This window comes from Papio anubis, chromosome 11 (genome assembly GCF_008728515.1).
Source record: "Papio anubis isolate 15944 chromosome 11, Panubis1.0, whole genome shotgun sequence".
Taxonomy (NCBI): Eukaryota; Metazoa; Chordata; class Mammalia; order Primates; family Cercopithecidae; genus Papio; species Papio anubis.
In genome coordinates, this window is record NC_044986.1 from 63,834,086 (window position 1) to 63,858,267 (window position 24,182).

The 24,182-nt window shown below is 38.6% G+C and overlaps 1 protein-coding gene across 8 annotated transcripts in view; it reads right to left on the reverse strand.

The window, feature by feature from the left end:
• The window catches only part of CTNNA3 (catenin alpha 3), a 1,832,183-nt gene that overhangs the window by 1,747,156 nt on the left and 60,845 nt on the right, over window positions 1-24,182 (reverse strand). For 6 of the 8 annotated variants that reach the window (XM_009214841.4, XM_009214844.4, XM_009214842.4 and 3 more), the window contains exon 2: window positions 11,610-11,713. In XM_009214841.4, coding sequence (XP_009213105.3) covers window positions 11,610-11,713 — 104 coding nt within the window. Of the gene's footprint in view, window positions 1-11,609; window positions 11,714-12,531; window positions 12,551-24,182 lie in introns of those variants that run through there. The other 2 variants (XM_009214843.3, XM_031652658.1) reach the window with 2 other exon arrangements.

The following is a 24,182-nucleotide window of genomic DNA, read 5'->3' on the forward strand; positions in this document are numbered from 1 at the left end:
GACGGGAGATCTGTGCATATATATATCCCTAGGAAAGGGGCTAAACCCAGGGAGCCAAACAGGGCCATTCTGCAGGCCTGCTCCCACAGCACCCCACAAGTTAACACCCACTGACTTGGAATTCCAACCAGCCAATGGCGACAGACTGGAGTCTGCCTGAGATAAGACCAAGTTCCCTGGGGGAGGGGCGGCCACCATCTCCATAGTTAGTGGACTCAGCCATTCCAGCCTGATGGCTTTGGAGAATACAAATGATCCAGACAATGAAGGGTCCCCAACAATGGCACAGCCGCCTTGCCAGATCATGGCCAGACTGATTCTTTAAGTAGGACCCCAGTCCATTCCTCCTCACTGGGTGGGACCTCCCTGTGGGGGTTTCAGCCACCCCAGCAAGAGTTCTACAGACAAAGCCCTGATCTCTCCCTGGGATGGAGCTCCCAGGAGGAGGGGTGGCCACGATCTCTGTGATTCAGTGGACTCAGCCATTCCAGCCTGCCAGCTTTGGAGAATACAAACCATCCAGAGGAGGAAGGGTCCCCCACTCCCCTCTCCAACACAGCATATCTGCTCCACCAGGAAGCATCCAGACTGCTTCTGATCCCATTCCTTCTGACCAAGTGAGACCTCCCAACAGGAGTCTCCAAACACCTCCTACAGGCACATTAGGAATAGCAACATGTCAGTACACTGCTGGGACAGAGCTTCCAGAGGAAGGAGCAGGCTGCAGTCTTTGTTGTTTCACAGCCTTCACTGGTGATACTTCCAGCTATGAGGAAAACTGAGGCAACTAGGGTCTGGAGTGGACCCCTAGCAAACCACAGCAGCCCAACAGAAGAGTGACCTCGTGTCTGGAATTGGTGGGTTCTTGGTCTTGCTGACTACAAGAATGAAGCCGCGGACCCTTGCAGTGAGAGTTACAGTTCTTAAAAATGGTGTGTCTGGAGTTTTTTCCTTCTTCCTGGTGGGTTCGTGGTCTCGCTGCCTTCAGGAGTGAAGCTGCAGACCTTGGCAGTGAGTGTTACAGCTCATAAAGGCAGTGTGGATCCAGAGTGAGGAGCAGCAAGATTTATTGCAAAGATTGAAAGAACAAAGCTTCCATAGCGTGGAAAGGGATGTGAGCAGGTTGCCAGTGGCTGGCTGGGGCAGCCTGCTTTTATTCCCTTATCTGGTCCCACCCACATCCTGCTGATTGGTCCATTTTACAGAGAGCTGATTGGTCCGTTTCACTGAGAGCTGATTGGTCCGTTTTGACAGAGTGCTGATTGGTGCATTTATAATCCTTGAGCCAGACACAGAGTGCTAGATGGAAAAGTTCTCCAAGTCCCCACTAGGTTAGCCAGACACAGAGTTAGTTAGATACAGAGTACCAATTTGTGTATTTACAAACCTTGAGCTAGACACAGCATACTGACTGGTGTATTTACAAACCCTGAGCTAGACACAGAGTGCTGATTGGTGCGTTTACAATCCCTTAGCTATACATAAAAGTTCCCCAAGTTCCCACAAGACTCAGGAGCCCAGCTGGCCTCACCCAGTGGATCCCGCAGGGGGGTTGCAGGGAAAGCTGCCCACCAGTCCCGAGCCACACCTGCACTCCTCAGGCCTTGGGTGGTCCATAGGACTGGGCATCACAGAGCAGGGGGCAGCACCCATCAGGGAGGATTGGGCTGTGCGGGAGCCCACAGTGGAGGGGGGGCTTGGGCATGGCAGACTGCATGTCCTGAGCCCTGCCCCATGGGGAGGCAGCTGAGGCCCAGCGAGAATTTGGGCACAGTGCCAGCAGTGCTGGGGACCCGGTGCAACCTCCACAGTTGCTGGCCCGGGTGCTAAGCCCCTCACTGCCCCTGGGCCGGCAGCACCAGCTGTCCACTCTGAGTGTGGGGTCCGCGGAGCCTGTGCCCACGCCCACCAGAACTCGCGCTGGCCCAGGAGCACCCATGCAACCCCGGTTCCCGCCTGTGCCTCTCCCTCCACACCTCCCCACAAGTGGAGGGAGCTGGCTCCAGCCTTGGCCAGCCCAGAGAGGGGCTCCCACAGTGCAGTGGCAGGCTGAAGGGCTCCTCAAGCACTGCCAGAGTGGACGCCGAGGCCAAGTAGGTGCTGAGAGTGAGGGCTGCTAGCACGTTGTCACCTCTTAACCTGACTGTTAAAAGAAAAACAAACAGAAAACAACACAACACCAACAAAAAAGACCCCATAAAAACCCCATTAAAAGTGAGCTTGAAGACTATCTTGCTGAAATAGGGCAGAAAGACAAGATTAGAGAAAAAAGCATGAAAAGGAACAAACAAAACCGCTGAGAACCTATACATGAATATATGAAAATATATAAAAAGACCAAACCTATGACTGACTGGAGTACCTGAAAGAGACAGGGAGGATGGAACCAAGTTGGAAAACACACTTCAGGATATCATCCAGGAGAACTTCCCCAACCTAGCAAAACAGGCCAACATATAAATTCAGGAAATACAGAGAACCCCAGTAAGATATTCCATGAGAAGATCAACCCCAAGACACGTAATTATCAGATTCTTCAAGGTTAAAATGAAAGAAAAAATGTTAAGCGTAGCCAGAAAGAAAGGCCAAGTCACCTACAAAGGGAAGCCCGTCAGACTAACAGCAGACCACTCAATGGAAACCCTATAAGGCAGAAGAGACTGGGGGCCAATATTTAACATTCTTAAAGAAAAAAATTTCCAACCCAGAATTTCATATCTGGCCAAACTAAGCTTCATAAATGAAGAAGAAATAAGATCCTTTTCAGACAGGCAAATGCTGAGGGAATTTGTCACCATCTGGTCTGCCTTGTAAGAGCTCCTAAAGGAGGCATTTAATATGGAAAAGAAAAAGCATTATCAACCACTAAAAAAACACACTGAAGTACACAGACCAGTGACACTATGAAATAACTACATAAACAAGTCTGCAAAATTACCAGCTAGCATCGTGATAACAGGATCAAATTCACACAACAATATTAACTTTAAAAGTAAATGGGCTAAGTATTCCAATTAAAAGACACAGAATGACAAGTTGGATAAACAGCCAAGACCCATCAAAGTGCTGTCTTCAAGTGACCCATCTCACATGCAAAGACACACATTGACTCAAAATAAAGGGATGGAGGAAAATTTACCAAGCAAATGGAAAACAGAAAAAAAAAGCAGAATTTGCAATCTTAGTTTCTGATAAAATAGACTTTAAAACAACAAAGATAAAAAAAGACAAAGAAGAGCATTACATAATGATAAAGCATTCAAATTGACAAGAAAAGCTAAATATCCTGTATACATACACACAATACAGGAGCACCCAGGAGCATAAAGCAAGTTCTTAGACACTTACAAAGAGACTTAGATTGGGAAATTTAAATACCCCACTGACAATATTAGACAGATCATCAAGACAGAAAATTAACAAAGATATTCAGGACCTGAACTCAGCTCTGGATCAAGTAGACCTAATAGATATCTACAAAACACTCTGCCCAAAAACAATAGAATATATATTCTTCTCATTCACCACATGGTACATACTCTAAAATTGGTCACATAATCAGAAGTAAAACACTCCTCTGCAAATGTAAAGGAACTGAAATAATACAAACAGTCTCTCAGACCACAGCACAATCAAATTAGAACTCAAGATTAAGAAATTAACCCAAAGTGGCCAGGCGCAGTGGCTCAAGCCTGTAATCCCAGCACTTTCGGAGGCCGAGACGGGCGGATCATGAGGTCAGGAGATCGAGACCATCCTGGCTAACACAGTGAAACCCCTTCTCTACTAAAAAATACAAAAAACTAGCCGGGCAAGGTGGTAGACACCTGTAGTCCCAGCTACTCGGGAGGCTGAGGCAGGAGAATGGCATAAACCCAGGAGGCGGAGCTTGCAGTGAGTTGAGATCCGGCCACTGCACTCCAGCCTGGGTGACAGAGCGAGACTCTGTCTCAAAAAAAAAAAGAAAGAAAACTCAAAGCCACACAACTACATGGAAAGTAGGCAACCTGCTCCTGAATGACTGTTGGGTAAATAATGAAATTAAGGCAGAAATCAAGAAGTTCTTTGAAACTAATGAGAACAAAGAGACCACTTATCAGAATCTCTGGGACATAGCTAAAGCAGCATTAGGAGGTAAATTTATAGCACTAGATGCCCACATCAAAAAGCTTGAAAGATCTCAAGTTATAACCTAATATCTCACCTAAAAGAACTGGAGAACTAAGAGAAAACCCCAAAGCTAGCAGAAGGCAAGAAAAAAACCAAAATCAGATCTTAACTGAAGGAGATAGAGAAACAAAAAAACACTTCTAAAAATCAATGAATCCAGGAGCTGTTTTTTGGAAAAATTAATAAAATAGATAGACCACTAGCTAGACTAATGAAGAAGAAAAGAGAGAAGAATCAAATAAACACAATCAGAAATGATAAGGGGGATATCACCACTGACCCCACAGAAATACAAACAACCATCAGAGAATACTATAAACACCTCTATGCACATAAACTAGAAAATCTAGAAGAAATGGATAAATTCCTGGACACATACACCTTCCCAAGACTGAACCAGGAAAAAACTGAATGCCTGAATAGACCAATAATGAGTTTTGAAATAGAGGCAGCAATAAATAGCCTACCAACCCAAAAAAAGCCCAGGACCAGAAGGATTTATAGCTGAATTCTACCAAGAAGGACTGGTATCATTTCCACTAAAACTATTCAAAAAATTGAAAAGAAGGGACTCCTCTCTAATTCATTCTATGAGGTCAGCATCATCCTGATAACAAAATCTGGTAGAGATACAACAACAACAAAAAAACTTCGGGCCAATATCCTTGATGAACATCGATACAAAAATCTTCAATAAAATACTGGCAAACTGAATCCAAGAGCACATCAAGAAAATTATCCACCATGATCAAGTTGTCTTGATCATGCAAATCAACAAATGTGATTCATCACATAAACAGAACTAAAGACAAAAACCACATGATTATCTCAATAGATGTAGAAAAGGCCTTTGATAAAATTCAACATCTCTTCATGTTAAAAAAAAAAAACTCTCAATAAACTAGGTATTGAAGGAATATACCTCAAAAAAATAAAAACCATCTATGACAAACCCAGAGCCAATATCATACTAAATGGGCAAAAGCTGGAAGCATTCCCCTTGAAAATGCACAAGACAAGAATGTCCTCTCTCACCACTCCTATTCAACATAATATCGAAAGTTCTGGCCAGGACAATAAGGCCAAGAGAAAGAAATAGAGAGTATTCAAATGGGAAGAGAGGAAGTCAAATTATCTTTGTTTGCAGATGACATGATCCTTTATCTAGAAAAAGCCCATTGTCTCAGCCCAAAAGCTCCTTAAGCTGATAAGCAACTTCAGCAAAGTCTCAGGATACAAAATCACTGTGCAAAAATTGCTAGCATTCCTATACACCAACAACAGGAAATCAGAAAGCCAAATCATGAATGAACTCCCAATTATGATTGCTACAAAAATAATAAAAGATCTAAGAACACAGCTAACAAGGGAAGTGAAAGCCTTCTTCAAGGAGAACTACAAACCACTGCTCAAGGAAATCAGAGAGGACACAAACAAATGGAAAAACATTCCATCCTCATGGATAGGAAGAATCATGGTCATTAGAATGGCCATATTGCCCAAAGCAATTTATAGATTCAATGCTATTCCTATTAAACTACTACTGACATTTTTCACAGAATTTTTTTTAAAAAAACTATTTTAAAATGTATTTGGAACCAAAAAACAGCCCAAATAGCCAAGACAATCCTAAGCAAAAAGAACAAAGCTGGAGGCTTCACATTATCTAACTTCAAACTATACAACAGGGCTACAGTAACCAAAACAGCATGGTACTGCTATAAAAACAGACACATAGACCAATGGAACAGAATAGGGAACTCAGAAATAAGACCACAAACCTACAACCATCTGATCTTCAACAATCCTGACAAAAACAAGCAATGGGGAAAAGATTTCCTGTTTAATAAATAGTGCTGGGAGAACTGGCTAGCCACATGCAGAAAATTGAAACTAGACCCCTACCTGACACCATATACAAAAAGTAACCCAAGAGGGATTAAATATTTAAATGTAAAACCCAAAACTATAAAAACCCTAGAAGAAAACTGAGGCAATACCATTCAGGACATAGGCACAGGCAAAGATTTCATGATGAAAATGCCGAAAGCAATTGCAACAAAAGCAAAAATAGATAAATGGGATATAATTAAACTAAAGAGTTTCCTCACAGCAAAAGAAACTATCATCAGAGTGAAGAGGCAACCTACAGAATGGGAGAAAAATTTTGCAGTCTATCCATCTGAAAAAGGTCTAATATCCAGAGTCTACAAAGAACTTAAACAAATTTACAAGAAAAAAAAAAAAAAACTATTAAAAGGTGGGCAAAAGACATGAACAGACACTTTTCAAAAGAAGACCAATAAACATGAAGAAAAGTTCAACATCGGCTGGGTGCAGTGGCTCACTCCTGTAATCCCAGCCCTTTGGGAGGCCAAGGTGGGCAGATCACCTGAGGTCAGGAGTTCAAGACCAGCCTGGCCAACATGGTGAAACCCCATGTCTACTAAGAATACAAAAATTAACTGGGCATGGTGGCATGTGCCTGTAAACCCAGCTAGCAGGAGGCTGACATAGGAGAATCACTGAAACCCAGGAGGTGGAGGTTGCAGTGAGCCAAGATCATGCCACTGCACTCCAGTCCGGGTGACACAGCAAGACTCTGTCTCAAAAAACAAAAAAGTTCAACATCACTGATCACTGGAGAAATGTAAATCAAAACAACAATGAGATACCATCTCACACCAGTCAGAATGCTTATTAAAAAGTCAAAAAACAACAGATGCTGACAAGGTTGCAGAGAAAAAGGAATGCTTTTACATTGTTGGTGGGTGTGTAAATTAGTTCAACCATTGTGGAAAACAGCGTGGCAATTCCTCAAAGACCTAGATGCAGAAATACCATTTAACTCAGCAATCCCATTATTGGGTATATACCCAAAGGAATATATATCATTCCATTATAAAGATACATGCACGTGTATGTTCATTGTAGTACTATTCACAATAGCAAAGACATGGAATCAACCTAAATGCCCATCAATGATAGACTGGATAAATAAAATGTGATACATATATACCATGGAATACTATGCAGTCATAAAAAAGAACAAGTTCACGTCCTCTGCAGGGATGTGGATGAAGTTGGAAGTCATTATCCTCAGCAAACTAATGCAGGAACAGAAAACCAAATACCATATGTTCTCACTTATAAGTGGGAGCTGAAGGATGAGAACACATGGACTTACGGAGGGAACACACTGGGACCTGTCAGCAGGGGTTGGGGGAGGGAGAGCATCAGGAAGAATAGCTAATGGATGCTGGGCTTAATACTTAGGTGATGGGATGATCTGTGCAGCAAGCCACCATGGCACATGTTTACCTATGTAACAAACCTGCACATCCTGCACATGTACTCCTAAACTTAAAATAAAAGTTAATGAAAAATAAATATTGAGGTCTACTTAGCCTTTTTAAATAAACAGGTTATTCTTTTTTTTCTTTTATTATACCTTAAGTTCTGGGATACATGTGCAGAACGTACAAGTTTTTACATAGATATACACGTGCCATGGTGGTTTGCTGCACCCATCAACCCATCATCCACATTAGGTATTTCTCCTAATGCTATCCCTCCTCTAACCCCCGACCCTCTGACAGGCCCCAGTGTGTGATGTTCCCCTCCCTGTGTCCATGTGTTCTCATTGTGCATCTCCCACTTATGAGTGAGAACACGTGGCATTTGGTTTTCTCTTCTTGTAATAGTTTGCTGAGAATGATGGCTTCCAGCTTCATCTATGTCCCTGCAAAGGACGTGAACTCATCCTTTTTTATGGCTGCATAGTATTCCATGGTGTGTATGTGCCACGTTTTCTTTATCCAGTCTGTCACTGATGGGCATTTGGGTTGGTTCCCAGTCTTTGCTATTGTGAACAGTGCTCCAATAAACATACATGTGCATGTGTCTTTATAGTAGAATGGTTTGTAATCCTTTGGGTATACACCCAGTAATGAGATTGCTGGGTCAAATGGTATTTCTGGTTCTAGATCCTTGAGGAATTGCCACACTGTCTTCCACAATGGTTGAACTAATTTACACTCCCACCAACAGTGTAAAAGCATTCCTATTTCTCCATGTCCTCTCCAGCATCTGTTGTTTCCTGACTTTTTATGATCACCATTCTAACTGGCATGAGATGGTATCTCATTATGGTTTTGATTTGCATTTCTCTAATGACCAGTGATGATGAGCTTTTTTCATATGTTTTTTGGCCGCATAAATATCTTCTTTTGAGAAGTGTCTGTTCATATCCTTTGTCCACTTTTTGATGGAGTTGTTTGTTTTTTCTTGTAAATTTTAAACAGCTTATTTTTATCTAAAAAAACAAAAATAAACACTTTTTGAAAAACCAAAAAGAATGTGATGAGACACTTAACATGATGTTATGCTGGAAAAAACCTTTAATATAATTTAATGAGATATTTTATTTGTGTTGGTGGGTAATACATGATCAAAGTGACAGATACAAGAAGGCTGAACATCAAATCCAAAAAGATCAGTTATTTTAAAATATAACTCTTTGACTTTGAAATGTACTGGTTTTTGATAAGAAGAATCCCATTATAAAAAAAAACAAGAGTGTATACAAATAATTTTGTTAAATAGAATTCTGCTTTATAAGACATTTATTACATATAGTTGATATTATATAAATTATTAATATTTTAATTTAATACCACTTGAGTATTGCTAAGACCACAAAATAATTTTTATAGCTGAGACATCGATGTTGTATACCAAAGCACTTTTCAGAAATCAGTGAATATTTTGAAAACACTGACAACAATCTTAAGGAAGACAAAATTAGCAATCACATTTACGTGTAGCAGAACTGTCTGGTATGTAAAAGGTAATGAGTTCCATTTCTGTGACTCATCTACTTGTGGATCATGAAAAGTCTGAATCCAAGAACATCAAAAGCCCTCTAAAACTAGTATAATCACACTTTTTAAAAGAGATGCATTTCTTTCCAATCAAACAAGATTACTCAGGTCATTTTCATCCTTCTAATTTTATAGGTGAACTCAATAAATGTTTATAGATGGTTATAATCGATTTAGAACACGCCATAAAACGCGCGCATGTGCACACACACACACACATGCACACACACACTGTGACTGGCATTACCCTTTAATGTGAATTTACTTAGAATACTTTCTATTAACTTCTTTAGCAATGTACTTGACTAAAGCAAAATATCTATTAGTTTCAGTTAGCATATAAAAAGTAGTTTCCCCATGACACTCTCTCTGTATACAAGCAACATGTCAGCAACCTTTGTGATTAGCAAGTTTTAAGTGACCAACTCTAATGTTCCATTGTTATAGAGCAAATAAGGGTTATACACTAGCATTAATGTATTTGTTTTCACCAGCCATCTCCAAAATGAAGGTCATTTCCCTATTCCTACTCCTTATAATTGGATAGGAACAAAACCTTACATGACTTGTGAGCCCACTTACAGGGTGGCTACAATTCCTTTACTTTTTAAAATATTTCGCCATGAAAAAATAATTATTCAAATTCTATTAAGGGAAAAGATATTACTTGAGTTTCTTCTCAAATCAAAGATTCAAATTACTGTTATTAGCATATGATACATTAACATATAAAGTCAAAAACTGTCCCCAAAAAACTTGGCGATATGTATGAAAAAGTATAAAAATACTCGTATCTTGGCCATTAACTTTTACATTTGTAACTAATTCTAGTGAAATAATACAAATTGATAACAAAAATGTGTATACAAAGATGTTCAGCACAGCAGTATCTATAATAGGAAAAAAATAGAAACACCCTAAATGTCCAAAAACGCAAGGCTACTTAAAAAAAAAACTATAGTGCAGCCATATGATATATAAGTAAATAGCAGTTTTATTAGATCATGCTTACAAATAAATAGGAAAATTATTAAAATATCATTTAAAATGGAAAAGTGGGATTAAAGTCTACATATATAGTACTAGCTCCACTTGTTAACATATATATATTCTTCATGTATATAATGTATATACATGTAAGGACATATATAAAGAAGATATAGTCTTTAATAGTACAAAGTACAAAGAGATTAAAAAATCTCCTGTAACTTTGTTGTACTGGAAGTAAATGCACCAAAACATTAATGTTTATCTCTTGGTAAAATTATGAGTGTTTTTATTCTATTTTTTTAACTTTTTTGGACATTCTAATTTTTTTGTGAACTTAATTAGAAAAACAAATGAAGGGTTTTTTTTTTTCTTTCTTTCTTTCTTTTTTCAAACAGGGTCTCACTATGTTGCCCAGACTGGTGTTTAACTCCTGGACTCAAGCAATCCTCCCACCTTGGCCTCCCAAAGTGCTGGGATTATAGGCATGAGCCACTGCACCCAGCCTTTTTTCTTTTTAACATGAAACTGTTTAGTGGGTGACGAAGACGGACTTTAATGACGTCTCCACAGTCATCTAGTATAAATTTCACAGCAGATATTAGTGCCGTTAAGACTGCCAAAGTTAACTATTAAGGTATCATCAGGGAGGCACAGGTTTTGAATTGTCTTTCAAGTAGCAGATATCAACTTGCACAATATATACAAATCGATAAAAATATGTACAAAGTCTATTTTCAGAGCTACTCCCCTCCCCACATCCATCTCACAAAAAAGATAAGCAGAACACATTTAAATGATCTGAGGAAAGGTCAGCATAGTTTTTCATCCAAGTAACCCTTGGGTTCTTTTGAGTCCCTAGGAAAAGGGACTTGAATCTTGTATTAGGAGGCATGATGTAAGGCCTAAAAGGGAGTTCCCTCACAAATTGTGGGTTAAGTACAAAAATTTAAATCTATACCACTGCATAAGTTTCTTCAAGCCCTGCTCTAAGAAAATGCAATACACGAAATCTCGACTTACATAATAAAAAAAATCGGAGAATCATTATGCATATCATCAAAGGATTATTCACCTTATGAAAGACTTTATCACAGAATTCCTTTAAATAGCTGCTTTTCTCATATATTTTAGTGTTTTGAAGGTAATTTCCTATTTGGCAAATGAGATGCCATGTGCCTGAGGCAAGTTAGTAAAATTCTCTAGGCCTCAGTTTCCTCATCTATATGATAAAGATGGTTTTAACCATGTTACCTGCCTCATTCAGTTTTCATGATTATCAAAGAAGATAATTTATATAAAGGTACTCTGAAAATTATATATATATATAATTACTGTTATTATTGCTAAAAGAGAATGTCAGGGAACTTTCAGAATTCATACTTTTTCACATCTTAGCAACATACATACCTACTTTTCATATCTTAACAACTCTTTAAATAAAGGACAATTTTAGATGACATATTCATATATAAAAATCAAACCTTTTATTTCTTCATTATTCATTTTTCCCACTTTTTTTCATTCTTCTGCAGTTACTATATATCATAATTTCCATGGTATTAATACCTGAATTATGAGAGGCTCCAGTAGCTTCTCTACAGTGAATGTTTGGACCTGCAGATCCTGAGGATCGATATTCAGTGTGATTGGTGTTTCAGCTGACATGCTGCCTGTGCACAAACACAAAAAGATGCTTATTAGTAAAGAAAACTGTTTTCTAAAGAACAATACTCATGAAAATCAAGGAATAGGTAAAACTTGTATTCAACACCTCTTCCTGATATCAACCGTAGCCCTCAGAGGACCAGGCTACAAAATCTACCTTCAGAGAAAGAAGATATTCCCCAACTGTTTCCTGAGGTCATGCTGTCTGGGCTTAGGTCCTGTAACAAATTAATCTACACCAGTATGTTCACAATTAAATTAACAACTCATCTGAGGTGGGTTTGTATTTGAGCAGTAGTCTTAAGTGATCAGAATGGTAAGACACATCTTACAGCGTTCAAGTCTTCAAGTCCTTTGGCTTCTGTGAAATCATAGCACTGAGGCAGCCTACCCCCATATTTTGCTCCTTCTGGTTAATGATGACTTAGACAAGGAACAAGCAACCCTTTGAAAGACATGGAAACAAGTAAAGATATGTCTTTACTTGATTTAGAGATTGTTTATTTGAGGGTTTTGACTGGAGAAGGTTAAAGGCAATTTACCTTCTTGGACAGGAAAAGAAACTAATATAAATTGCACAGTTGTGTAAAAAGAGAAAAGCCCCTGAGAAGGCACGGATAGTTGGTCAAGACAAAATAAGAAGGAGAAAAAAAAAAAGAACTGCAAGCCATTCTTTAAGGCATTAACATTATCCTTAAAAATCAATTGGCCGGGTTTGGTGTAATCCCAGCACTTTGGGAGGCCGAGGCGGGCGGATCACGGGGTCAGAAGATTGAGACCATCCTGGCTAACACGGTGAAACCCCGTCTCTACTAAAACTTACAAAAAATTAGCCGGGCGTGGTGGCGGGCACCTGTAGTCCCAGTTACTAAGGAGGCTGAGGCAGGAGAATGGCGTGAACCCGGGAGGCGGAGCTTGCAGTGGGCCGAGATCGCGCGACTGCACTCCAGCCTGGGCGACAGAGCGAGACTCGGTCTCAAAAAAAAAAAAATCAATTCAGTGAGATTTTTGCCTAACAATATACATTTATATCAAATGACCATATGTGGCATGTCATAGTTGGATTAATATTCAAAATCTCTAGCCATGTTTTCAAATAGCTTTAATATATTATTCATTTATCTACTAAAAACCACAGTAAGTGTTAAGAATTTTATATGAAAGCCACTGGTATCGTTTACTGCAAAGAGAGAGCACACTTTCTGAAATGTAGCATATTTCTAGATAGTTCTCTTTCTCTTATTGAAAATAACCCAAATGGCCTGCCCAGGGCCCCATTTGCCCCTTCAAACATGCCAAGTGTGTCCTTGTTCCTAGTCTATGCTTAACTCTATCACAAGCCACTTACAAGGTGGCTACAAAATCCTTTACTTTTTAAAAGATTTTGCCTTGAAAAAATAATTATTCAAATTATATTAAGTGAAAAGATATTACTTGAGTTTCTTCTCAAATCAAAGTTTCAAATTACTGTTATTAGCATATGATACATCAACGCATAAAGTCAAAGCCCTACAATTTAGCCCTTTTTACCTTGTTTCTCTCTCCTTTGCATTGATTTTTTTTTCCTTCTAAAAGTAGAAACATGGTCTCTTTTCTCAGCTATTCAGCTGCAATGTAGGAGACATGCTTCAAGAAAGGCTCCAAACACTATTGCCAAATGGTTTCTCTCAAATGCATTTCTAGAACTGAAATGTTTTAGTTTGGTTTGGTTTTGATTTTGCTTTTTCAATCATTTCACCTACCACTTTGATTCCTTCTAACACAGGGAAATCTAAATTGACAGACAGTCTATCCTGTGGTGACCTTTCTGCATAGCCCAGAGTCAATCTATGCAATAGGATATGTCCGTCAATGTATAGCCTTAGGGTTCTATCAAATAAGTCCTCACAAAAGGATTTACTTGTTACCCCTCTATGACATGTACTATCCTACATAAAAATCAAGTCAAGACTGCTGCCATTGCTTTGTTCTTTCATCTGAAGGACAAAAGTAGAGGAGACTGTTGTGAACTAAAATAAAATGTGGCGAACCTTGGCAGCCTTTAAAAACATGTCGTTTTCACTGTGAAATTCACAACTGGTTTCCAAAGCTAGGCCACCAGAAATTGAAAGTAAGGAAGATAAAAAATTAAGGAAAGCAAAAATTATCCATATCATAAGTAAACCCTTCTAGAAGAATTTTTCAGCCTAGAAGTATCTTTCTAAAAGGAGTGCTTTTTAGCCAAGAGACAAAAGACAACCTAATTTAGCCAAAGTATCTTCTAAGTCTATGTTCATGTCTTTAACACAAATTAAGTAAAAGTTTTTCAAAAGTTCATTTTTCCATGGTAAAAATTACTTTAAAAAAAATAAGTCCTTAAAGAACTTGGCTTCATATAATTATTAGTCTTTAAATAAATGCTATTTCTTATTTTTTTTAAATCTTCCTGCTTTTTTGTACGTCCTGGTCAGTATTCCTGACTGATTGGAAATTAGGGCTATCATAGGCAGAAAACTGCATAATTTTGCAAATGAAATTGAAGCAAAGTCTAAATCTGACCAATTGTAGGTATAGCAATACCACAACGCAAATCCAAAACAAAAATCCTACTAGGTTGTATTATATTCTGAAGCATTTGCATTTTATTTTGTTTTATTTTTGAGACAGAGTTTTGCTTTTCTTGACCAGGCTGGAGTGCAATGGTGCGATCTCAGCTCACCACAACCTCCGCCTCCCGAGTTCAAGCAATTCTCCTGCCTCAGCCTCCCGAATAGCTGGGATTACAGGCATGCGCCTCCAGGCCCAGCTAATTTTGTATGTTTAGTAGAGACGGGGTTTCTCCATGTTGGTCACGCTGGTCTCGAACTCCCAACCTCAGGTGATCTACCCGCCTTGGCCTTCCAAAGTCCTGGGATTGCAGGCAGGAGCCACCACGCCTGGCCGGCATTTGCATTTTATAATCTATAAAATCTTAGGAGTTAGGCAGCACCTCCCAAATGATTCAAGAATACCTTCTACACAAACTTCATTTCACCAATGTACTGGGCTTGGATGAACAGAAATGATGAGAAGCTTACTATCCCATTAGATGCTCGTTGAGTTGAAACCTGCCACTTTTAAACTTTTATCCAAAAAAAACGGCTTAATAAAGGGGGAAAAGTACACTTTATAAATAAAGTAAGAAAAGTACAGATTTGGAAAGAGACTATAGCAAAATCCCAGTTTTCAAAATCAAAGGAAGGAAAACAAATCTCTTGACAGTGGTGATAGATGTCTCCAGAGAAAGACACCAAGGCAGGGCAAACCCAACCATGTGGATCCTTCCCTTCTCTGCAAACTATCTTGTCTGCAATGCCTCAATTTCCTACATTCCACTTTATTCCCTGCTTGAAACTGAACTTTTATCATTTTATATCAATTTTAAATTCATTTGGTTTGACACACATTTCACTTCTAAATGTAGTTAACTCTGAGAGGTCAAGGGGTGCATACATTCAGTCACACATCAGTATGAACTAAGTCATTGCTCACCCTGTGCACATCTCTATTACAGCATGAACCACATTGTGTTTTCATCGTGCCCTGGCAGCAAAGGAGAGTGATGATGGAAGTTCAGAGAGATGCACAGAGAAGCCAGTGGAAAACTTTACCCATTTCCAAAATTTGCCTAAGGGTGGCCATTCCCTCACAAATATTAAAGAGGAAACGTTTGGCACCTACTTCTCCTCCCTACAGTAACACATAACCACCACCTCTCTCCCACCGTCCTCCCCTCAACCCCCCACTCCTCACCACCCACTCCAGAGCTCAGGCTCCTCTTAATAAAACTATAATTCTTTACATAAGTTTATATGTTCTTGTGGGATGACTTGGAAACCTAACCATCTATAATGTGGTTCCAATAGAAAATTCCCTAATACCAAATATTTAATTTAAAAAAAAAAAAAAAAAAGATTAACTTTTGTAACACAATTAGTTTGTAAGGTGATGGCTGATTCTCCTTTAAGCTTATTAAATTCCATGACACAGTCATCATATTTACGTCTAACTTTATACTCACTTTTCAACTAAACTGTTTAAGTCTTTTTTTTTTTCAAAGATTACTGCAAACTCAAGTCTCTTATCACATCTTTAAACAAATAATTCGTATTTACTCCTCAATGCAGAATTTTATTTTGTCCTCCTAACACCTTATCCTGTAGAATATGGACTTTTATTCCTGCTAGTCAAAAATTGGTTTGGAAGAACCCAACACATTAACACACCCTCCCATTTCCCTGTTTATCCATTAATTTGTCCAGTAGGAATTCCAGAATTCCCTATTAAATCATTAAACAGGTGAAAGCCAGACATAAAACCTAATTTTGATACTGTTACAAATCTCTTTCCAGATATGTAATGATCAATTAATAAACACTTTAGACATGATTTTCAATATTATTAAATGCTGTTGTGTGAAATATTCTACCTTTTTCATTTTGTCAAAAATATAGATATATCATGAAGAGGCTTTTCCAAATGTTTTAATGAAATAGAAACACCCTTTCTACACCTTCCTGTTTAGAGATTAGGTTATCTTCTTTACTTTCATCATCTAGAGTTTCAATTATTGTTTAATTAATTAAAAATTTTATTAGGTAATACAAGGTTTAATAATGTATATAGTGAAACCAAATCTCTCTCTCTCATCCTTGTCTTCCTACCACCTAATTTCCCTCCCAGAGGCAACTACTTTGGGCACTTACTCTTATAGTTCCAGAGATATCATACATAATACCAAAACATATGGATTTATATATTTAATACAAATTATAACATCTTTGTTTTCTACTTAATTCAATTCCCTTATATTAATCTTTGTTCCACCCTTGCCAATTTGACATCATAGTTTAGATGTATCATATGTCATCTATTAATCTCTTATCATGTGACTCATGTAGAGGATCTATTCCTTCCTGTTTTTGTTTTTCTTCCTTACCTTCAGCATGTCCTGCCAGCCCTGGCAAATGAGAAGTGCTTTAGCCTTCCCAACATTATTTTTCCTAGTTTCTGCCATTCTCTTTTATTTGCCTTCAGTCAGGTGTCCCCGTATTAAGCTATTCTTGCATTGCTATAAGAAATACCTGAGATTAGGTAATTTATAAAGAAGAGATATTTAATTGGCTCATGGTTCTGCAGGCTATACAGAAAGCATGATGCTGGCATCTGCTCAGCTTCTAGGGAGGGCTCAGGGAGCTTTTACTCATGGCAGAAGGCAAAGTGGGGAGCAGGCATCTCACATGGTGAGAACAGGAGCAAGAGAGAAAGAGAGGGAGGTGCCACACACTTTTAAACATCCAGATCTCTCAAGAACTCACTCACTATCATGAGGACAACACCAAGAGGCTGGTGCTAAGCCATCATGAGAAATCCGCCCCCAAGGTCCAATCACTCCACAACAGACCCCATCTCCAACACTGGGAATCACAATTCAACATGAAATTTGGGTGGGGACAAATATCCAAACTACATATGTCCCTCTTCTCATCTTTGATCCATATTCTTTCAAATTTGTACCCCTACATAGATACATTGGAGTTTGGGGTTGTTTATGTTGTTGTTCAACAACTATTTATGGAGCACTTAAACACATCAGCCACAATCTTAGTTTCCAGTGAAAGAAAAAGTAGTAAAGCCCAGGCCCTACCAACTATGCATCTTCTTTCTTCATGTTTATCACATTCCTTTTATGTCATATATAGTCCCTTGGAATCATATTTAGTGTTAATATAAAATTGTTGATATTTACTTCTCTGGAAGTCTAGGAAGCATTTCTAACAACTTATTTGGGATTATCACCCAAATAAATGGTCACTTTCTCTATAAATCTGGGCAAAAGCTGCCCCACCCCCTATCCTCATGCTTTGGAAGTGACCGTGGGGCCAAGATGATATACCCACCCAGAGCCCACATCTATTCTATCCTATCGTACCCAGGGTAGCCAGTGTCTCAACTCCCTGCTCAACCAGTGCAAATCCACTTCCAGTGCCTATGCTGGCCTCTTTGTGGAATTCATCCTTCCAAGACTGAATCATTCAATGTGCCCAACCCTATACCTGAAAGGTAGCCAAAAGGCAGCTGTTTGCCAATGAGTGCAGATTGAGTTTGGGTGTACAGGCTGAGCTGTCTACTTGCAGGCACTCAAGGCCCCTCAAGTGCAAGACAGTCAGAAGTGGGAAGAGAAGAAAATAGGCCATGTGTCAGGGACACAGAAGTGAGCTCTGTCTCCATCACCTCCTTCTAAAAGGAACCCAAGAATTCTAAAATCAATCTTGCCTTCTGGGTCATTTCGAAGGTATATTTCTCAAAGTAGAAAGATTGGTGGGTAGAGCCTACTTTAGCAGCCTATTACATAGAATTGTAACTTACACATGTAGGCATACGGTGTGCAGGCCTCCGTCTGTACCCTCACACTTCCCACTACAAACGTTAAAGATAGGCCTGTCCAGACTTTCTAGCACTCCATATCACCAAGTGACCAGATTTGCTTCTTTCATTGTTTCCTCAATATACCGAGATATATAATTGCCAAAGAGTTAAGATGAAAAGTCATGTTATTCCACCTCTTTTTTTTTTTTTTTTTTTTTTTTTTTTTTTTGAGACAGGGTCACTCTGTTGCCCAAGCTGGAGTGCCAGTGGCATGATCACAGCTCACCACTGCAACCTCCGCCTCCCAGGCCCAAGCGATCCTCCCACTCAGCCTCTCAAGTAGCTGTGACGATGGGCGCACATCACCACACCTGGCTAAGTTATTCCACTTCTAAGAGAAGGTTTCTTAAAATTTTTAGAACGTGTCATCTATTACTGTAAGTTTTTTAAACCTGGACCAGGAAAGTTATTGAAGTAATACGCTCTGTGACAATATCACTTCTCTTACTTCTCTTTCCTCCATCCAAATGCTCTCTGTTATTATTCTTTCCTTAAGCTTCTGATTTCCATGCAAGAGTGTGAATTCACTATATGTATTTCTCTACCTCTTTTATTAAAATTATTTTGTAGACATTCAAAATTCCATTCATGAGTAAATAATTAAAAGGTTAAATAGTCAAAAACACAGAAATAAAAAAACATTCATGATTTATTAGTATATCTGTGATTGTATTTAATTTGTGTTCTCCCAGGTAACTATCCTTATTTATTACTGACCTTCTCCTATGTTTTCTCCTGATAAGTACTATACATCATCTCTATTAACATGGTTCTTTCTATGCTCTAATTATTGTCATAACACTAGCACATACATACAGGTGTGCACATTCATACACGTTTGATGGTTTTATCTGGAAATAAGTGTCTCTTCCTCAAGTTTAAACTATTCTAATCATGTCAACAAGTCTTCCACCAAAAGTATCTTTGGGCTTCATGGATTCATGGTGGATCTCATTTAGTGAAACTCTATTTAGCTAAATATAAAAGAGAAATATTTTTATTAATAGTAGGTGCCAATCCCCACCATCATCACAAATGTTCACCTTTGCCTAATACCCTATCCTCCCAAAATATCAGAAGAAAGGATCAGCAACTAGTGAAAGACTGTCAAGTACTGAAATAATGTTCTAAAAGAGCATTTTTTAAATTTTCATTAAGAATTTATCTTGAGGCCGGGTGCGGTGGCTCATACCTGTAATCCCAGCACTTTGGGAGGCTGAGGCCAGCCTTCCACTACAATCTCCTGAGATCAGGAGTTCAAGACCAGCCTGGCCAACATGGTGAAACTCCATCTCTACTAAAAATACAAAAATTAGCCAGGCATGGTGGTCTGTGCCTGTAATCCCAGCTACTCAGGAGGCTGAGACAGGAGAATCGTTGGAACCTAGGAAGCAGAGGCTGCAGTGAGCCAAGATTAGAAGATCATGAAACAGAGACTCTGTCTCAAAAAAAAAAAAAAAGATGTTATCTTGAATGCATAACAACTTTATAAGCCTTGCTCTCCCCCATCACCATGCCTCAGAAAAATTAGTATAATATAGTCAGGAATAATGTATAGTCTTGAAACCAAATGTTAATTGAAAAAAAAAAAATCTAAATCATCACAAGAAGATTTAAGTAAAGGAAATGGAGGCAAGGGAAGTTTGCCGCACAATATTATCATAGCTGATTTTATACAATTCAGTCTTGGCTAGAGTGAAATGAAATGGAAAGAAGACAACTATAACATAAAACTTCCACTACAATCTCTATACACACTGGTTTTCCAAGCCCCACCTCCATGTTTCCATTGCAATCATTTGCTGGTATGTTTGGCCTACCAAGAAAGAAATACATACACCTTCTACTCACTTGGTAAACAAAAGGATCTGAGGTCTGTCAGAGAATCAATAAAATCAAGCAACTGCCTGATATCATATGTGATGAAGGAACAGTTGGGTCTCATTCTTTTCAAATGCTCTTCCTGCACTTTACAAATATTTTTGATGTATTTACATAGAGAGCAATAATCTTTATAAACTCTTCCACCTAGCTTTTCAGTAGGCTATAAGAGCAAAATGATGTGAGATCAGAGGCACCCCTAGACTATAGGGCATCATTCATTTATTCATTCTTTCAACTTATATTTACTGGCTGTCTACTCTGTGCCAATCATGAATAGAGTGACCATAAACAATATAGATAATAAAAAGTAAATGATTTCATATATTAGAAAATAACACATGCTATTTTAAAAAAGAAAAAGCAGAATAGAGTAGGCAGGGCTGGGTGATAGAGAAGTTCAGAGCAGATTTCAGTATTAAATAAGGTCAAGATTAGCCTCATTGAGAAGGAGACATTTGAGCAAAACTTGAAGAGGCAAGAAAATTAGCCAAGCAGACAGCCGGGGGAAGAGCACTGCAGGCAGATGTAACATCACAGCAGAAGCCTAAGGCAGGAAAGCAGTGGCAAAACAGCAAGGAGGCCAGTCTAAGTAGGGCAGAGTGAGCTACAAAGAGCATAGTAAGAGAGAAAGACAGAAAGGTAATGGGGGCTGCAGATCATAAGAACTACTGCAGATGTTTGAGCACTAAAACATCAACTGTATTTTTCTTTAGAGGACTCACTCTGGTGAACAGAATGAAGTATGAAGGACAAAAGAAAAAGTAGAGATAGCCATTGGGAGTTCCCATAGTAACCTAGATGAGATAAAATAATGGCTTAGAACTGGTTGGTGGTAGCAGAAGTGGACACAGGGTTCAGATTGTAGATATAGTTTGGCAATTGAGCCAACAGGAATTCATGAAAGATTAAACCTAGGATAGAGAGAACTCAAGATATCTTTAAGTTTTTCGGTCTGGAGCAACTGGAAAGATGGAGTTGCCATTAACTGAGGTGGGAATGGCTGCAAGAGGAGGAGGAAGAAGCAGAGTCCAGCTGGTGACATTATAAATTTGAGGTGCATATTAACATCAAAGTGAAGATGTAAAGTAGGCAGTTGGATATACAAGAGCAGAGTTTGAAAGAGAAATCTGAAATGAAAATGTAACTTTTGGAGTTGTCAGCATAAAGGTAGACACAATGAGACCACCAAGGAAGCATGTAGACTAGAAAGAGGTAGGTTGAAGTCCGCTATTGCAAGTGAATGGAAATACAGGCAGTAATATTCAGAGTATGATTATAGAATTGAGATTTGCCTTCAGGTGAATTTAAAAAATATGCCCCTTCTGGACACATGGATTAGAAAACTGACTGCGCGCGGTGGCTCACGCCTGTAATTCCAGCACTTTGGGAGGCTGAGGCAGGTGGATCACCTGAGGTCAGGAGGACATCAGTCTGGTCAACGTGACAAAATTCCATCTCTACTAAAAATAAAAAAAAATTAGCCGGGCATTGTGGTGGGCACCTGTAATCCCAGCTACTCGGGAGACTGAGGCAGAAGAATCACCTGAACCCGGGAGGCGGAAGTTGCAGTGAGCTGAGATCATGCCATTGCACTCCAGCCTGGGCAACAACAGTGAAATTCCATCTCAAAAAAAAAAAAAAAAAAAGAAAAGAAAAACAAGAAAACTATGCCACTCTCTGAGTAGACACAGCCCTGCGAGTGTCAGCAGAAAGGCCCACAGTTAGCCCAGCAGAGGGAGGGCTAGATTTCATCTCCACTCAGACCCTCAGCCGGGTAATACGCAGCAGCCCACGTGAGATATCCGGTCGCTGCACCCCGCAACCTCCACTGTCTGCTAAAGCGTTCTTAAATTCTCTTACCTCTCACCATTATTGGGCCTCAGTGATTATCAGTGTCAGCTTTAAAGTTGGACTGCCTGGGTGAGAATCCAGGCTCTGTTCCCTGCTCACTGGTGACTTTAGCTAAGTTACTGATCTTTCCTGAACATCAGTTTCCTAATCCATAAAATGAGAATAATAAGAGTACCTACCTCAAAGGGATCTTCAAGATTACATAAGAAAATCCATATAAAATCCATTAACTTAGCCAATATCTCTGACACCTGGCAGGGGCTCAACAAACGTTAGTTGATATCATTATCCCCTTTTAAGTGAAAGAACAGAATCTACTTGTCTACATTCAGATTAAAACTCTCCCTCATGTATAGAGCTCATAATTATTATTCAAGAGTGTTTCACTCATTGTTTTCATTACAAAAGACTTTAAAACAAAGCTTCCCTCTGGTGCCTCATTTTATTGGATTTCTTGACATCAAAATCACTTCAAAATCAATAAGGTATATTTCCTACATGTGCACTAATTAGAAATGCAACATGCCTAAAGTACTCTTTTAAAAAAAAAAAACAAACACACACATTCCTAATGCACAACAGCCTCCTAAAGGATCTTGAGCCCTTTGAAATCAATTCCAGAGTGGCACTTAAAAGGTATGCCCCAGGGTTGGGGCTACAATTGTTAGATGCACTAAGTGTAGGGAACTCCAAGAGTCTGTACTTTTTATTTCCTTAGCATCCAAAATCTCTGAGTTTCAATAGAACAAAACAATGTTACATTTTAGAACGAAAGGTAAATATCATTAGCATGCTGTAATTCAAACTTTATAAAGCTTATTTGAGTATTTGAAGTTCTCTTTATTAAACCTTTAGATAACCATCTTATTGATGCTTTTTGAAAAATGATCAAATTGAGCCTCCCCCAAAATGATGAGTTTTATGAACTCTTTATGAAAAGATTCAAACAAAATTAATTAAATTAAAAAATTTGTTTCTTCTAGCCATAGCAACCAAAATTAAACATGTTTCCTCACACATACAACCAAAATGAAAGCAGCAAAAATGGTTAAAAAAAGTTACCTTAACCAATATGAAATATGAAAACAAAAGAAAACAACAGATTCTACTTATATTTAGGTCTTATAATGTCCTTCTGATTAAAAAAAGCAGAAAGTCATAATTCAATTTCTGACTTCATTGTACATGAGAATTTCACAAGACGACTTTATGACCCTGATAACATACCATTTACTTATTTTATAAAATGTCAGTTCACACTAAAAGCTCACCACAATGGCAAACATTTTCAAAATTGCAGCTACAGAGAAAGGACAGAAATGCCTCATGGTTAGTTACTCTATGTAGCAATGCCTTCTACTTAAGGACATTTTGTACCATATAAAAATTATGCCAAAATGGAGACCCATCTTATATAAACCCAGCATGAAGGTTATTTTTTAAAAGCCATAGAACTAAATTAGTCAAATTGAAGTCAAAGAAGAAGCTAATCTAATATATGAGACAACAGAGAAGCTTCCACTGAATCACCAGAACAAGAATAACCTTCAGCTAGAAGGCATCAAGTTTAAGCAACCAGGGCAGAAGTAACGTGCCCTTCACATACACTTTGAAGGTGACAAAGGCTTCTGTTGCTGCAAGTCCAGTGAGCCTATGGGACCATTCCATTCTATATATTGTAAAACAGCTCAACTGTATATGAATTCTTGTAAGGTCTGATATTTTTAAAAAGCAGAGAACCAAAAGAGAATGGCAAAGGTGGTAGAATTCTCACCAACCTCAATGTGAAGCCAAAAAAATTCTCATTTCTTCTTTGTTCTCTGTTTAGCTAGAAATGAATAAAAGCCTGCTTATCAGAATAAAGAAAATGAAACCAAAGTCCTTGAAAACACTATATTCATTTTTCTATAAATCAATACACTTGGGAAAACAAATAGTATGTAACTGGGGAATTTCAGCTCCTTCTGTGTCTCCTAGTTTTCCATTCTGTCATACTCCTTGAAGAGAATTTTCAAAAGTCTCTGCCAGAATCTTTAAATCTAACCATCCAAGTTCATTATTTATCAATATTTTCTTAAAGTTTCTCCAGGAACACTGGCTAAATACCTATTAACCCTACTTAACTGTTTCTTATTGCTCACGTTAAGTATCCTCTCTGTAGGAAATAGATGATTTTTCTCCCCGAGCTTCAAAACACCACCCTCCTAGTTCTCCCCAACAATTTAGAATTCAAGAAACAAATGGAAGCAAACAACAAAACATTAGTAACATTAGAAGTGTGCCATACACATG